This window comes from Bubalus kerabau, chromosome 10, assembly GCF_029407905.1.
Source record: "Bubalus kerabau isolate K-KA32 ecotype Philippines breed swamp buffalo chromosome 10, PCC_UOA_SB_1v2, whole genome shotgun sequence".
NCBI classification, from domain to species: domain Eukaryota; kingdom Metazoa; phylum Chordata; class Mammalia; order Artiodactyla; family Bovidae; genus Bubalus; species Bubalus kerabau.
In genome coordinates this window covers 34649747-34668484 of record NC_073633.1, presented here as the reverse complement: position 1 = coordinate 34668484, position 18738 = coordinate 34649747, and the positions used below count along the sequence as shown (strand labels likewise).

At 39.5% G+C, this 18738-nt stretch overlaps 1 protein-coding gene across 13 annotated transcripts in view; it reads right to left on the bottom strand.

Moving 5' to 3' along the window:
* FMN1 (formin 1) overlaps positions 1–18738 on the bottom strand; it is a 497917-nt gene that overhangs the window by 97551 nt on the left and 381628 nt on the right. For 12 of the 13 annotated variants that reach the window (XM_055537259.1, XM_055537263.1, XM_055537262.1 and 9 more), the window contains one exon: positions 10389–10481. In XM_055537259.1, coding sequence (XP_055393234.1) covers positions 10389–10481 — 93 coding nt within the window. Of the gene's footprint in view, positions 1–10388; positions 10482–11409; positions 11522–18738 lie in introns of those variants that run through there. The other variant, XM_055537270.1, reaches the window with a different exon arrangement.

The following is an 18738-nucleotide window of genomic DNA, read 5'->3' as shown; positions in this document are numbered from 1 at the left end:
ATTAAGTGTATCTTTAATCTCAGATGGTCAAAGAACCTCAGAAGATAGTTGGATAAATTAAGACTAGCACAGTTCATTCAGATTCACTTTAAGATTCCACTCATGGATGCCAAGTAAAACTAATGGAGAATGAGATAAGGCCAAGTGTGGGAGGGTGTTGGTATTAGCACCAGGTTAGATTCCAGCCCTCCCTGCCAAAGCTATAAATACAAATGACCAATTTAACAGCATGAAAAGACCACCCTAAAGATCTATACCTGAGATCTAATCAGTTGTTCTGCGCCTTCTTTCAATTACAGGATCCCTGCCACGTTTATGGGGACTTTTAATACAAGCATCACATTTTTGAAGGCCATATCATTATGACCATGTTTGATCTGCGGGTGGGAAAACATGAGCTCAAATAACGCCTGCACAAGGTCACTCTGAACGGAGCTGTAAACTGGAATCAATAAGAGCCTACTGTGGAAAAGCAAAACCAAGTCAGGGAAAGGGCTCAGATACTGTGGAGGATGCAACTCTGAAAAGGGGTGCCATTAAAAGTACTTTCGATTCTGGGTGGAAAGCGAGATTAGTTAAGCACACGCTTTGTCAAACAACACTATTTAAGGGCATTTGGAGAAGGGAAGGATGATAAAAGAAAGAAGGACAAGCACATCATCTCCACTTGAGTGTGGCAACAGGATATGATTTACAAAAGAAAATTAAACCATCATGAGGGCAAAAAGAAACGAACTGCAGCTCATATGAAAATTAGCCTAACCATGAACCAACTGAGTCACAATGCATGCATGTGACTCCTCAGGTGTAAAGAATGTAATTGCTTAAGGCTTTAGGAGTGATGAATCTCTAATAGAAAACTGGCTTTCCAGCCAGAAATACTCAAATACTACAGAAGGTTAGAAGTATGTTTTCTCAATTATGATTATTATATTATACCTGGTACTCAGATATTCTGATACTCCAGGAATTTTTCATTCTCCATCCTTTCTTGGGGGATATCTCCTTCATTCCTATGACTTAAACTGCCATCCTCTGAAGTCTCACCCAATGCTCTCCTCTGAGCCCAATATTCTATTTGTGTCTCAAATTTATGTCAAGTCAACGTGTCCAAACTTTATGCCACTGTATTCTACCTCAAGTGGGACTTCCAGATCAGTATCCAGCCAGTTATTCAAGCAAGAAAAAGGAGAGTCATCGTTTCCCCTCTGTGTTTGTACTTCTCATAGGTTATCCAGTTTTGTAACTTCTAAAAGCTTTATCAATATGTTTCTTCCTTTCTTATTTCTACTGTGATTGCTTTTGCTCAAGTTCTTACCAAATTGCTCAAGTTCTTACCATCATTTGGCTGCACAGCTACACAAGAGCTTGACAGACTGACTTCCAATTATTTACTATCCCAACTCTTCTTAATATTGCTCTTAATTACAATGTATTTCTTTAAAAAAAAATTTTTTTTTTTGGCCATGGTTCACAGCTTGTAGGATCTTAGTTTCCCGACCAGGGACTGAACTGCACACTGCACTTTCATCAGGGAGAGTGTGAAGTCCTGACCACTGGACCACCAGGGAATTCTCTATAATGCATTTCTTAACAACAAAAAGCAAAATGATTTCAACACACCAACATGACAACAAACAAGCCCAACAGGACATGTCACTCCCACACACATAATTTTTCAAAGGGCTCTCACTTGCCCATAAGACAAAGTTCATATTTTTAAGCAAGTCACTGAGATTCTCCTCTCCTTTGGGGTCTTGAGTTCTTGCCATATGCCCTGTGATACAATCATACCAAGTCTTCTGCCATTGCCCAAATAGCATGTCTTTCATCCTGAGATTTGCAGTGCTTTCCATTGCCTGGAACGCCCTTCATAATTTGTCTGCAGAGAATTTCTAATCTTTAATTTCCTCATCTGTACAACAGGGTGATGATAGTGTTTACTTCAGAGGGTTGTCATGAAGACTAAGGAAAATGATCTACTCCCCACGGTGCCTAGCCAGTAGAAGCAACCCCCAAATATTAGCAATCACTCTCATTGCTGTCACTGTCATCCTTGTTATTTTTGTTTGGTTTTGTTTTTCAAATCTCAACAAAAATATCTCCTTCACTCAGTCTCCCCTCACTTACCTGGAACATTAATCATTCCTTCTCTCTGATCTGATATACCCAACTATGGTACCTAACAGAAGCAGAAGATATTAAGAAGATGTGGCAAGAATACACAGAAGAACTGTACAAAAAAGATCTTCATGACCCAGATAATCACGATGGTGTGATCACTCACCTAAAGCCAGACATCCTGGAACTTGAAGTCAAATGGGCCTATGCTTCGAAGCATCACTACGAACAAAGCTAGTGGAGGTGATGGAATTCCAGTTGAGCTATTTCAAATCCTAAAAGATGATGCTGTAAAAGTGCTACACTCAATATGTCAGCAAATTTGGAAAACTCAGCAGTGGCCACAGGACTGGAAAAGGTCAGTTTTCATTCCAATCCCAAAGAAAGGCAATGCCAAAGAATGCTCAAACTACCGCACAATTGGACTCATCTTACACGATAGTAAAGTGAAAGTGAAGTCACTCAGTTGTGTCCAACTCTTTGCGACCCCATGGACTGTAGCCTACCAGGCTCCTTAGTCCATGGAATTTTCCAGGCAAGAGTAGTGGAGTGGGTTGCCATTTCCTTCTCCAGGGCATCTTCCCAATCTAGGGATCGAACCTGGGTCTCCCACACTGAGGGCAGACGCTTTACCGTCTGAGCCACCAGGGAAGCACAAAAAGGTTGCCAACCCCTGTTTTATTTGTTTGTTTGGGCCACACCACGCAGCATGCAGAACTTCCCTGCCCAGGGATTGAACCCATGCCCCCTACACTGGAAAGGTGGAGTCTTTACCACTGGACTACCACAGAAGTCCTGTGAACACGCTAGTAAATTAATGCTCAAAATTCTCCAAGCCAGGCTTCAGCAATACGTGAACCATGAACTTCCAGATGTTCAGGCTGGTTTTAGAAAAGGCAGAGGAACCAGAGATCAAATTGCTAACATTTGCTGGATCATGGAAAAAGCAAGAGAGTTCGAAAAAAACATCTGTTTCTGCTTTATTGACTGTGCCAAAGCCTTTGTGTGGATCACAATAAACTGTGGAAAATTCTTCAAGAGATGGGAATACCAGACCACCTGACCTGCCTCTTGAGAAACCTATATGCAGGTCAGAAAGCAACAGTTAGAACTGGACATGGAACAACAGACTGGTTCCAAATAGGGAAAGGAGTACATCAAGGTTGTATATTGTCATCCTGCCTATTTAACTTATATGCAGAATACATCATGAGAAACGCTGGGCTGGAGGAAGCACAAGCTGGAATCAAGATTGCAGGGAGAAATATCAATAACCTCAGATATGCAGATGACACCACCCTTATGGCAGAAAGTGAAGAACTAAAGAGCCTCTTGATGAAAGTGAAAGAGGAGAGTCAAAAAGTTGGCTTACAGCTCAACATTCAGAAAACTATGATCATGGCATCTGGTCCCATCACTTCATGGGAAACAGATGTGGAAACAGTGGAAACAGTGGCTGACTTTATTTTGGGGGGCTCCAAAATCACTGCAGATGGTGACTGCAGCCATGAAATTAAAAGACGCTTACTCCTTGGAAGGAAAGTTATGACCAACCTAGATAGCATATTAAAAAGCAGAGATATTACTTGGTCAACAAAAGTCTGTCTAGTCAAGGCTATGGTTTTTCCTGTGGTCATGTATGGATGTGAGAGTTGGACTGTGAAGAAAGCTGAGCACCAAAGAATTGATGCTTTGAACTGTGGTGTTGGAGAAGACTCTTGAGAGTCCCTTGGACTGCAAGGAGATCCAACCAGTCCATCCTAAAGGAGATCGGTCTTGGGTGTTCATTGGAAGGACTGATGTTGAAGCTGAAACTCCAATACTTTAACCACCTGATGCAAAGAGCTGATTCATTTGAAAAGACCCTGATGCTGGGAAAGATTGAAGGCAGGAGGAGAAGGGGATGACAGAGGATGAGATGGTTGGATGGCATCACTGACTCAATGGACATGGGTTTGGGTAGACTCTGGGAGTTGGTGATGGACAGGGAGGCCTGGTGTGCTGCAGTCCATGGGGTTTCAAGGAGTCGGACACGACTGAGTGACTAGACTGAACTGAACTATAGTACCATATTACATCAATTTCAAAATTGATGGAATTTTCATATTTTAGCATCTTTGATACTGGGGTACATCTTGTAATCTATGACAAGTCCTGGCTTAATTGGCAGCAATTTTTGTTTCTTTGGCCACCTGATGTGAAGAACTGACTCATTGAAAAGACCCTGATGCTGGGAAAGATTGAAGGCAGAAGGGGATGACAGAGGATGAGATGGTTGGATGGCATCACTGACTCAATGGACATGAGTTTGAGTAAGCTCTGGGAGTTGGTGATGGAAAGGGAAGCCTGGTGTGCTGCAGTCCATGGGGCGGCAAAGAGTTGGACATGACTGAGTGACTGAACTGAGTATCACTTGGAATAATGTTGCTATTTATGAGTAGCATAGTAGATGACACCTAAACTTGTGATAACTGCCATAAAAACATGATTATCCAGGGTGGATAACGCATATTTATAGTAGACAGGAAATCCCACATTTTCTGTGAATCAATGAACCATCTCCAGAAGAAAGGGACTGCCATGTGGAACTCTACAGTAGCCAAGAGCTATTTCATTCGTATATACTGCAATATAGCAAGACCCCACCCCCTGAACCACTGACAGGCAGCCTGATGAAGCAGCATGCTATCACCTCCTTCAGTTAAGCACTCACATCTGAGAGCCAAACAGCCAGATCCAGAGAATGAGTGGGGAGAGGCGAGTTTGTGATACTGGGTCCCAATAACCCAGATTCAATAAGCTCAGAAGGTAAAACAATTACGTGGAGAAGAGAATAAAGGAATATGGTGGGAAAGGCCAAGGGATCATGCTTCTAGGCAGCTTGTCCAATCGAGTTCAAAGCAAGCCACAGACATAATTTTAAATGGTCTAGTATCCATGCTTTAAAATGAAAACAAGTCAATTAAGATTAATAATATATTTTATTAGTTTAACCCAACATAGGAAAAAAATGCTATTTACCATGAAACCAATATAAAAAAGAAGAAATATTTTGGGGGTCTTCAAAATCTGATGTATGATTAATTCCTATGGCACATCTAAGTTTGGATCCGCCACATTTCAATTGCTCAGCAGCTGCGTGTGGCTAGCGCCTACCATCCTGGGCAACACAAATCTAGACTGCTTTTTTGACCAACTCAGTTAAGTAATGAGTCAACAGTAACAGGTATTTCAACAGTGGCTCTATTTCACCACATCATATTGGGAATGTTTAAGGTTTATTTTTATATTTAAAAATTCTTTTTGGAACAGTAATTTTCCTTCAAATTCTTTTCGTGTCTCATTTTGGCTGACTTTGTTTTAACCATAATTTGAGGTTATTCCTATGTCCTTCCCAACTTTCCTTCATTCTGGTGGATAAAGAAGAGGTGACTTCTTTATTCAGTTATAGACCTTTCCCCAGTGAGTCGATCCCTGGGAGAGGGACAAGGAGTCTATGGTTCATCTTAGGATTGTCAGCTTCTGTCGCAATGCCTAACACATAGTGGGCTCTGAAGAAATATTTTTGAAGACACATTAAAAGGTAAACCAAGGTTGACAACAGCGGTTCTCAACCTGGGCTGCACTGGGATCATGTGGGGAGTTAAAAAAAAAAAGAGTGCTGATGCCTGGTCTCACCCCCAGAGATCCTGGAAGTAGGTCTGGAATTTGGCTTGGGTGTTGAAATTTAAAAAATCTCCCCCAGGCAATCCTAGTATGCAGTCAGGGTTGAGAACCGCTGCTCTAGGGCTTTCTTAGGACAGCTTACTCTGGCCACATCCTTGCTTTCTTGACACAAGGTTCAGTTTGCCTCAGCTCCATTCCTACTCTCAGAACAGATCATAGTTTCTTTTTTTTTTTTTTTGAGTTTTATTTTATTTTTTTTATTTATTTTTTTAAATTTTATTTTATTTTTAAACTTTACATAATTGTATTAGTTTTGCCAAATATCAAAATGAATCCGCCACAGATCATAGTTTCTTAAGAAACCTTGTAGAGAAGAAATTAGGACAGAATTCCCAAGAGTAATTTGCAAATCCTTTTTCAAGGCATTGAAGATTTTCAATGTTCTAAATCTATTCATATTTATATTTTTCCAACAAAAGGAATAAAATTCACAATGTAAGTGTTTTAAAATGCTGCTGCTGCTGCTAAGTCACTTCAGTCGTGTCCAACTCTGTGCGACCCCACAGACGGCAGCCCTCCAGGCTCCCCCGTCCCTGGGATTCTCCAGGCAAGAACACTGGAGCGGGTTGCCATTTCCTTCTCCAATGCATGAAAGTGAAAAGTCAAAGTGAAGTCGCTCAGTCGTGTCCAACTCTTAGTGACCCCATGGACTTCAGCCTACCAGGCTCCTCCGTCCATGGGATTCTCCAGGCAAGAGTACTGGAGTGGGGTGCCATTGCCTTCTCTGTTTAAATGCTAGCTAATTTGAAAACATCATAAGGCCATTGTAGCATACAGACTGATAATATCCAGGCATTCTCACTGCAGAATTTTTTAGATATAAAAGAACAGCAATTAAAAATAGAAATGGACAGCCAAGACATGGAAGCAACCTTAATGTCCACTGACAGACAAATGAATAAAGAAGATGTGGTGAGTGAGAGAGTGTGTGTGTGTGTGTGTGTGTGTGTGTGTATACTGTGCTTAGTCACTCAGTCATGTCCAGCTCTTTGCTACCCCATGGACTGCAGCCTGCCAGGCTCCTCTGTCCACAGTGATTTTCCAGGCAAGAATACTTGAGTGGGTTGCCTGCCATGCCCTCCTCCAGGGGATCTTCCCAACCACCCAGGTCTCCCACATTGCAGGCAGATTCTTTACCAAGTGAGCTACTCAGGAAGCTTACATATACACATATATACATATACATATACACATACACATACACACAGTGGAATATTATTCAGCTATAAAAAAGTGAAAAATCTCATCTGCAGCAACATGGATGGACTTGGAGATTATTATACTAAGTGAAATAAGACAGGTTAAGACAAATATCAAATGTTATCACTTATATGTGGAACCTAAAAAAATGATACAAATTAACATATTTCCAAAACAGAAAGAGATTCACAGACAAAGAAAATAAAGTTATGGTTACCAAAGGAGAAAGGAAGGGTAGTGAGAGGGATAAATTAGTAGTTTGGGCTTAACATATACACTCTGCTGCTAAGTCGCTTCAGTCGTCTCCGAGTCTGTGTGACCCCATAGATGGCAGCCCACCAGGCTCCCCGATCCCTGGGATTCTCCAGGCAAGAACACTGGAGTGGGTTGCCATTTCCTTCTCCAATGCATGAAAGTGAAAAGTGAAAGTGAAGTCACTCAGTTGTGTCCGACTCTCAGCGACCCCATGGACTGCAGCCTACCAGGCTCCTCCGTCTCTACTATATACAAAATAGATAATAAGGACCTACTACATAGCACAGGAAACCATACTGAATCTTTTATATTAGACTATAAGGGAAAAGAATCTGAAAAAGAATATAAATATTTACACACACACACACACACACGTATATTCTACCTGAAACTAACACAATACTGTAAATCATCTAGACTTCAATAAAAGCATTTTTAAAAATCCAGAAATGGGGGAAAAAGGAATGAAATTTAAGCACACATGACCTCATTTCAAGTTTCCTATACATATGTCAAAAGTAGAAATTATTAATTTGAGGTCAGCAAAAGGAAATATTTTGTGCTCTTCTTTAGGCCATTTAGGCTATACATGAAATAAACATAAGGCAATGTATCATAGCAAATGAAACAACTGATAAAGGATTAATTTCCAAAATATACAAGCAGCTCATATAACTCAATGCCAGAAAAACAAACAACCCAATCAAAAAGTGGGAAAAAGACCTAAACAGACATTTCTCCAAAGAAGACATACAGATGGCTAACAAACACATGAAAAGATGCTCAACATCACTCATTATTAGAGAAATGCAAATCAAAACCACAATGAGATATGACCTCACACAGGTCAGAATGGCCATCATGCAAAAGTCTACAAACAATAAAAGCTGGACAGGGTGTGAAGAAAAGGGAATGCTCTTGCACTGTTGGTGGGGAATGCAAATGGATACACCCACTATGGAAGATGGTAGAGATTCCTTAAAAAACTAGGAATAAAACCACCATATGACCCAAGCAATCCCACTCCTAGGCATATACCCTGAAGAAACCAAAATTGAAAGAGACACGTGTATCCCATTGTTCTTTGCAGCACTATTTACCATAGCTAGAACATGGAAGCAACCTAGACGTCCATCAACAGATGAATGGATAAAGAAGTTGTGGTACATATACACAATGGAATACTACTCAGCCATAAAAAGGAACATATTTGAAAACCTATTATACAGAGTGAAGTGAGTCAGAAAGAGAAAGATAAATATTGTATTCTAACACATATATACAGAATCTAGAAAAATGGTACTGAAGAATTTATTTACAGGGCAACAGTGGAAAAACAGACATAGAGAATAGTCTTATGGACATGGGGAGAGGGGAGGAGAGGGTGAGATCTATGGAAAGAGTAACATGGAAACTTACATGACCATATGTAAAATAGATAGCCAACCGGAATTTGCTGTATGGCTCAGGAAATTCAAGCATGGGCTCTGCATCAATCTAGAGGACTGAGATGGGGCGGGAGATGGGAGGGAGGTTCAAAAGGGAGAGGATATATGTATACCTATGTCTGATTCATGTTGAGGTTTGACAGAAAACAAAATTCTGTAAAGCAATTATACTTCAATTAAAAAAAATAAATTAAAAAAAAGCAATGCATCTACTTTATAAATCACATATAAAATCTAATTTTAGCCATATAACTCATAAATGTTGGTATTACTATCTGTTCTCAAAATGATACCTTGGCCTGGTGCCAGGACTTCCATCATATTTGAGGTTCAGCTGTGGCCAAGAGAGAACTCTGACTTCTGCTTCAACACAAATGAGACCTCATCCAGGAGAAGGGAGCAATGAACTCTGTACCAAGGGGCCAGTTGGAATGAAGTTTCTCTGACTCATGGACTGAGAATTTCCCTGCCAGTTCCCAAGGTGGTTTGGCCATACTTTATGGATTTACTCTGCTTAAAGGTCTTTTGTTGATAGTTTGGTATCATGTGGCCTTATTAATAAATAGAAATAGCATGCTAATAAACCACTAAAGGTTCCTACATGCATTTCCCCTGGCTTTTGAGCAAAGACAAAAGCCCCCTCTTACTACCGCGCACTTTTTTTTTGTTTATTTAGATATAACTGATGTAAAACATTAGCTTCAGGTGTACAACATAATGATTTTACACACACACACACACACACACACACACATATATAAATAGTGAAATGATCATCACAGTAAGTCTAGTTAACATCCGTCCATGTAGAGTTACAAATTTTGTGTGTGCAATGAGAACACTTTAAGACCTACTCTCTTAGCAACTTTCAAATACACAGTACAGGATTATTAACTACCGTCACCATCCTGTACATTACACTCCCCATGAGTTATTTCTTTTACAACTGAAAATTGCACCCCACACTTATTTTTGTTTCACATCATAAGTTGGATTTGAGAAACCAGAATAGGAAATATCCAAAAGGCATTAAACTTTCATACTCACTACCAGGGCTCAACAAAAGTTCCCCAGTCCTGCCAAAACCATGGAGGAAGGAACATAATTTGGTACGATTTTTAAGTCAGTACTGGGTCTCATGTATATCACTTCCATCTGCTAACCCCTGAGGGCCGATGGGTGCCAAGTGATTGGATATGTGACATTCACCTGGCCTCAATTTTCCTTTCTGAAAAGGAATGGAAAATACAATACCAGTTTCCAAGTTGTTACGCTCATAAAACCAGAAAGATAATCACCACCCGCCTACACGACTGCGTAAGCCTTGCATGGCCGTCACTTGTCAGTTCACAGGTATTGAGGATCCTCTGGGGAACCATCGAGAGACAAAGAGAAAGCTTTCCCTCACGAAGTTTATAGAAACAGGAGTAATGTTAAAGGATTTAAACTATTACAGCACATTTGAAAGGTGATATAAAGGTTACACGACAACTTCATCTACACTGCGCATAGATCCTCCATGGGAAGATGGTCTAATGGAATCCTTGGCGCTGCCGGGGCTCAGGCAGGATGTGCAGGGTGGTGGGGCTCAGAGAAGACGGGGGACAGGAGTACGTTTCAGAATGTCACATCTCCTACCTTTCTGGAAGAACTCTTCGAGGCTGTCCTTGAACGGCTGCAGATACTCCTTTGGCGACTCCTTACACACGACTGCCATCTGCTTCTCACTTGCTGTGAAGAGAAGGTGGCAGTCAGACTTCCTCAAGAACACAGATTTGCTGAACTCATGCTCTGTGCTCTGCATTAAGTGTGAAATCCTTACCCATCACTATTTATCCAAATTACAGGGCAAGAAGCAAAACCAAAAAACAAAAATTATTACTCATTCTATACTTTTTTTCAGGAAGAGGGAAATGCATCACCTTCAACCTTTTTTAATTTTTTTAAAGAAACGCAGCAAAACTTCCAACTTTGCACAGGTGAAAAACGCTGCTTTTTGGTCTCTTGAAAAGAGAGGCAAAGCAACGTAAAGACTAGTCCTAGCAAATTAAGAGCCCAGATCCTCTTCAGATTCATAGTCCAAAAGCTTAAAATAGATGTTGCAAAAATTCCCAGGTCTTGAACCACCACACAGCATGGGAAGCCAGGTTGGGGAGGATCAAACCTCTCTTCACTTTTGTTCACCTACCCTTCCCATTAATATTTTACTAAAACATGTGAAATCATTTTAAATATGATTTACTACAGACAGGATATCCAGAATTTTCCATAAGTTGTTTTTTGGTAATCAAGACCTCTCAGATAGTTTTCATTTGGTGACATGGAAACTACAATAACCCGTAAGAAATCTGTCACAAAAGGCAGTTAACCCAGACAAGGGGCATTTTCCCAAAGTTTTGATATGTTTGTACAGTGGCAGAAATGCATTGGGTAGAAGAAAAGGCTTCATTTCTCCCAAGCTAGAGCTGAGTCATGATCACTTTTGTCTGTTGATCACGGCCATTACTGACGTGCCATTGTTCAAGAGAATATATTAAAGCACCAGATATTCACCATAAACACATCACCATAAATGGTTCAAAAAAATAGAGAAAGGCATACTCTTGGAGGAATTTACTGAAGCACAAAGGAAGGTATTTTGGAAGAGTACGGTTAGAAAGGATGACTTTATTTATGTCGGGAAATTTGTATACAAGAACTTGGTGTTTCCAAAACCAGCATCCCAGAATGTTTACTATGAACACGTGAAGTGATCCACAAGCACAACAGCCCTGAAACACAGAAAAGGCAAAAGAGGTCCTTCGAAATTAGTTACTTGACATTTTCTCTTACAATATTGCCACCTAGATTGCTGAAATCCTAGATGACTCTGGGAGACTATCAGATTGTACTGCAGATGAAAGCATGATGGCAGGGAATTCTGTCAAGTTCAGCATCAGCTGCAACCTCAGAATCACCTCCAGGGATTCCCTCCTTGGATCATGAGGCTGATCACAGGACACGAGGGCCTAAATGCAGGCTCTTCCCATTGACATAGTTATTTTCCAAAAGTTTTTAATAGAGTTTATTTTGAATATTTATGGTGAAGTATTCTGATAATCACTCTAGTGCCATCTAGGAAAACTTTGCCTGCTGGGATGCAAAGGTTCATTTCTTTTTTTTTTTTTTAATGATCCATCTTATCTGGAACAAATACCTTAAAACCAGTCCATCATTATTTCAAAACATTTCTCCCCCAACTCCTACACTTTTACCTTTATTTGTCAGTATGTCTGTCCTCTCCACAATACCTACTTAATAATTTTCTACTGTTGTATGATTTTCCTTTACCTCTTTGCTAGTTCTCTCCTATGAACCTAATACTCTACCAGTGTTTCTCAAATGTATGTTACATCAACATGTCCAAAATTTGTGGTGGTGGTTTGGTCACTCAGTTCTGTCCAACTCGTGTGACTCCATGGACTATCGCCCATCAGGTTCCTCTGTCCATAGGATTTTCCAGACAAGAATACTGGAGTGGGTTGCCATTTCCTGATGTTCCTGACCCAGGGATCGAACCCAGGTTTCCTGCACTGCAGGCAGATTCTTTACCTACTGAGCTACCAGGGAAGTATGTCATTGTATTTCACCCTAAGTGGGTCCTCTACATCAGTATCCAGCCAGTTGTTAGAGCAAGAAAAAGGAGAGTTGTCCTTTTCTCCTCTGTTTTTGTATTTCTCATAGGTTACCTAGTCATGTAACTCCTAAAAGCTTTATTAGTATGTGCATTCCTTTTTTTTATTTTTACTGTGACCAAAATGATAAGTACCTCCCTTCCTATCACTATTCTATTATCAAAATACTGACTTTGGGCTAGAGCTATCAGAGAGAGAGGGAAGAGGGATAGTGTAGATAGAGGAGAATGTAGTGTTTTTGTTCTATTCTTTTTTGTTCTAAGGGAGAGGAGATCAAAACTTAACATTGAAACTTAAGTTTTTTGTGGTCTCTATGGATTAAAATGCAAGATCATCCACTGAAAACAAAAAGGCAAAAGGACAGAAAAAGATGAAACTCTTAATGGATTCTTGTTGCTCATTCAAATGAATTCAAACTTCCAGGCTGAGATTTAAGGCCTTTCCCTTTTTCAGCTTTATATTTTCCCATATATTTGACTAATGAGACCAAAATTATACAACGTTTCCAAACTATATCAACGGGTGTTGCCAGCTCCATGCCTCCACTCATGGGGTTCTTTGTCCACCCTGCTCTCACTCCCTACATACTTTCTAGTGCGTTTGATACAATCCTATTCATCCTAATAAAGCTTTTCTGAGATGCCACCACTACCATAAAACCCTTCCAATCCAAAGTTTTTGTATCTTTTGAACATCTATCTTCCAGACAGCATTTATGTTTTACCTTTTATTATATTTGTCTATTTATATTAATCCCTGCAAAATCACCATGCAGGTTTCATTTACTCATCCCCAAACTTGTCCAGAGACCTCCATGCATCTGGCCAAAGCATCAGATATCCTCAATAAGATTCTTATGTGAAGGAAAGTGGAAAAAAAAATTTAGCAATTTTGACCCCAACTGAGTGAGCTCTCCAGGGGTGTAATATGACTTCCTTGTCTCTACTTTTTCCTTCCTTCCTGGGGCTTCCCTGGTGACTCAGATGGTAAAGATTCTGTCTGCAATGCGGGAGACCCAGGTTCGATCACTGGGTTATGAATATCCCCTAGAAAAGTGAATGGCTACCCATTCCAGTATTCTTGCCTGGAGAATCCCATGGACAGAGGAGACTGGCAGGCTACAGTCCATGGAGTCGCAGAGAGTCAGATGCAACTAACACTTTCACCTTCCTCCCTAGGTACATCAACAGGTCCAAGTGAAACACTGTGACTGTCCCAAGCTGATGTGAAAGTGCTTAGTGTATTTTAAAGTATCCCCCAAACATCTACCACTTCATGCTGGAAGGCCCAGGAAAGTGGCAAAGATTATTCTCCTGAATGAATAGTTGTGACAGCAGACTAAGATGCAGGAGACTGATCAGACAGACTTTGGAAGAGTTCTACTTTCAAGAACTGACATTTTCCAATGAACTTTTATGACCACATAAACTTTTCTGATGATACCAAACTATGATTCTGAAGCCATATTTATTCTCACAATATAAACTGGGAGAGGGTTTCAAATTAACTGGTCTTCTACTGCATTCATATTCCAACAGTTTCATTTATAGAGAACTATGTTTCATGAACACAAATAATATGCAGTGAGGCAGGCCTGTATTTTGGTAAAAGGACATAACTGAAGCCAGGACAGTAATTTCTTCAAGGTTATTTCTTCCTAGGCAAAGCAAAGCCCAACGTAGAGCTTCTTTTCTCAATTACACAAACAAAACCTCTGTCTCTGCCTGAATTAAAAGGGTTGATCACTGTGGTTCTCCCTTTGTGCTGGCTGAGATGACAGAGCCCATGGTGTCCATCAAACTCCCCAGACTGGCCAGGGAGTGATGTGGTAAAAGGCTGGTGCTTGGATCCACACCTACCTGAGTGCAGGTGGGTTGTGGCTTTTCTCATTTGCAAAACGGGGACCCCCTTACTCACAGGCACAATAGTCTTTCCCTTCTCCAGGGGATCTTCCCAACCCAGGGATCAAACCCAGGTATCCCACATTGCAGGCAGATTCTTTACCAGCTAAGCCACAAGAGAAGCCCAAGAATACTGGAGTGGGTAGCTTATTCCATTTCCAGCAGATCTTCCCGACCCAGGAATCGAACCAGGGTCTCCTGCATTACAGGCAGATTCTTTACCCACTGAGCTATCAGGGAAGCCCTACAGGCAAGATACATGAATTAAATGAGCCAATGCATGTAAAGTGGTTTGCAGAATGCCTGGCACTATCAAGTGGCATCCAATATATTATCTGTCAGTTTTATAACTTTGTAAAATTGGTTGGGAAACATGTCATACGCAGAACAGCAAGAGAGTCATGGCTGGAGATTAGGTACTACAAATTCTACACACTCTACTTATGAAAATACACCTCAGTGCAAATCTCCTGTTTGGAACAAAGAGATAATGATTTTTGTTCCCTTGCTGATGATCTACCACCCACTATGAGAATTCAAGGAAGAAATTCCCGGGGGAAAGATGCAGCAAAATGTGAAGTAAGTGTCTGGGGCCTCCGAGCCTCACGGGTTTGAAATGAGAAACACTGAAACCAGTCCAAAGGACAGCAGCTTCCCTGCTGGGCCCCGAGTCCTCTTTGCACCCCAACGGGCACAGCCTCCCACGTGGCCTGTTAGAATTAAACTTTTCCACACGATCAAAGCACAGGGCTGCCCTCTGACTGTCTGAGTGCAGTGCCATATTCGATGGCCAGGCAGCTGGCCGGCTCCCACTTATTAATTTGGCTTATCCAGGATGCATTCGAGCAGACAAACAGGAGACCCGAAGACTAATTAACACGGACACTGGAGACTGGCAGTGCATAAAGGAGAGAGGTCCCTGACAAAGCCCCATGTCCTTAATTGTCCAACCAGGAGACACTTATACAATATTGCTGGACCACCAAGGCTGCCTCACGTAGGGCTGTGCCAGGAGTTCCAACATTAGAAGCCAAAGTCACCCAGGATTCTTTCTCTCTCTCTCCTTTTTCTATTAAATTTGACAGAATTAAAGAATATATTAATTCCTGAAGTTAGTTACTAATAGATCATTGTGAGAGATGAAATATTGAAAGCATTCTCTAAAATACTTGATAATATCCTATTCTATCCTTTCTCTGAGCTCCATGCTCAAAGAACTATCTCAGAGAATTGCTAAAGCAATACAAAGAACAGAGACAGTATGAAAAACTATTAATATATGCCAATAAAATGGGCAGCCAAGAAAAAAATGGACACATTTTTAGAAATGTATAATCTCCCAAGGTTGAATATATATGTATATGTTATATAATAAAATTATTGATACTAAATTGAGATACTAACTAAAGGTTAAGTACTTATGAAGCATTTAAAATATAAAGTATAGCCAATACTTTATAATAACTATAAATGAAGTATAATATTTAAAAATTGTGGATCACTATGCTGTATACTCAAAGCTTATATACTATTGTACATCAAATATACCTCAATTAAAAAAAAACTTAAAAAATAGGTTGGTTGTCAAATATTTTAGAGGAAGGAAAGATATAGCTTTGAATGTTTTGAGATTTCAAATATTAGACTGTTAAGTTTCTAAGTGGTTGTCTGTTTTTTTGTTTTTTAACCTTTAAGAACAAGGAATAAAGCTTATTGAGTCACTTAAAAAGCATGGGTAGGTTATAAGGATACAGAGGCAAGGCCTACATATAATTCATCAAAATCTGATACATGTTTAATCATTTTAACAGATCAAATGTACATGGGCATTTTTAGGGAAAACAGGGTACACATTTTTTTCTGTATGAGTGAAGGACTTGTGGTCTTTGTAATGAAGTCAGAATATAGTTTCAGAGAAAAAGAAAGATGCATCTAGGCTTTGCTTTTTAAATCTGGGATTCCCTCTTTTTCCCCCTCTGTGTTTACCTAATTCCTACTCAACCTCTCCTTGGATTTGGGCAATTCTACTTGTTATTCAGTTTTATAAGATCCCTAGCCTTTCTCTGAGCTCCATGTTTAAAGAACTAACTCAGAGAATTGCTAAAGCAACACAAAAACTGAGAGAGTATGAAAAACTATTAACATATGCCAATAAAGTGGACAACGGAGAAAAAATGGACAAATTTCTATAAATGTATAATCTCCCAAGACTGAACCAGGAAGACAGAAAATATGAACAGGCCAATTACCAGTAATGAAAGTAAATCAGTAATAAAAAGTAATTCCTGACAAATAAAAGTCCAGGACCAGACAGCTTCACAGACGAATTCTACCAAACATTTAGAGAAGAGCTAACACCTATCCTTGTCTATTAAAAAAAAAAAAAATGCAGAAAAAGGAAAGTTTCTGAACTCATTCTATGAGGCCAGCATCATTCTGATATCAAAATCAGACAAAGACATAACACATATACAAATTACAGGTCAAAATCACTGATGAATATAGATGAAAAAATCCTCAATAAAAAATAGCAAACTGAATTCAACAATACATCAAAAAATTTCTTATACAGACATCTAATGAATTTCTAAACACTAACAATGAACTCTCAGAAAGAGAAATTTAAGGCAACAACTGGATTTATAATCACATTGGAAAAAATAAAATATTTAAGAATAAACTTAACTAAGGAGGTAAAAGAACTACACTGGGATAAACTATAAAACACTGAAAAAAGAAATTGAAGACAACACAAACAGATGGAAAGATAGACTGTTCATGGACTGGAAGAATTAATGATGTTAAAAATGATCACACTACCCAAGGCAATATAAAAATTCAATGCAATCCTTATCAAAATACCAAGGGCATTTTTCACAGAACTAGAACAAATAATTTAAAAACTTGTATAGAAACAAAAATAGACTCCAAATAGCCAAATAATCTTGAGAGAAGAACCAAGCTGCAGGAATCATGCTGTCTAACTATACTACAGAGCTTCAGTAATCAAAATATTATGGTGCTGTCACATAAACAGATACATAGATCAATGGAACAGGACAGACAGCCCATGAACTTATTGTCAGTTAACCTAAGACAAAGGAGGTAAGAATATACAATGGAGAAAGGACACTGTTTTCAAAAAGTAGTGCTGGGAAAACAAGACAGCTACATGTAAAGAAATAAATTTGAATATTCTCTAACACCATATACAAAAATAAACTCAAAATGGATTAAAGACTTTATATTTATATAAGACTGGAAACCATAAAACCCCTAAAAGAAAACCTAGGCGGAACATTTCTTGACATAAATTGTAACTATATTATTTTTGGATCTGTCTCCTAAAGCAAAGGCATTAAAAGCAAAAATAAACAAATGGGACCTAATTAAACTTAAAAGCTTTTGCACAGCAAAGGAAACCATCAACAAAACAAAAGGACAACCTAATAAATGGGAGAAAATATTTGCAAACGATATGACTGATAAAGAGTTAATCTATCTATCTATCTATAGATACATATATAAACAACTCATACAACAACATCAAAACCCAAACAACTCAATTTTTAAAATGGGCCGAAGACCTGAACAGACACTTTTTCAAAAAGAAATACAGATGGCCCACAGGCATATGAAAAGATACTCAATACTGTTAATCATCAGAGAAAATGCAATTAAAACCACAATGAGACACCCTCCTCACACTTGGCAGAATAGCTATTATCAAAGAGATCACAGATTATAAGCGTTGGTGATGATGCGGGAAAAGGGACCCTCATATTGTTGGTGAGAATGTAAACCAGTGCTGCCACTATGGACAACAGTATAGAGGCTCCTCAAAAATCTAAAAATAGAGCTACCATATGTCCCAGCAATCCACCCCTGGGCATTTATCCAAAAAAAATCAAACAAACCCAAACACTAATTCTAAAAGATACATGCACCCCAATGTTCAAAGCAGCATTATTTATAATTGCCAAGATACGGAAGCACCCTAAGTGTCCATCAACAGAGGAATGAAGATGTAGTATATATATACACAGTGGTATACTACATGGCCATAAAAAGAATAAAATTTTGAAATCCTGCCATCTGCAACAATACAGATGGACTTGGTGAGGGTTATGCTAAGTGAAATAAGTTAGATGGAGAAAGATAAATACTGTATGATACATTTACACGTGGAATCTAAAAATATAAAACAATTTATTGAATATAACAAAAAAGAAACAGACTCACAGATATGGAGAAAAAATTAGTGGTTACCAGTGTGGAGAGGGACACAAGGCCTGGCAATATAGGAGTAGTGGATTAAGATGTAGAAACTGCTGCTGCTGCTAAGTCACTTCAGTCGTGTCTGACTCTGTGCGACCCCAGAGACGGCAGCCCACCAGGCTCCTCCATCCCTGG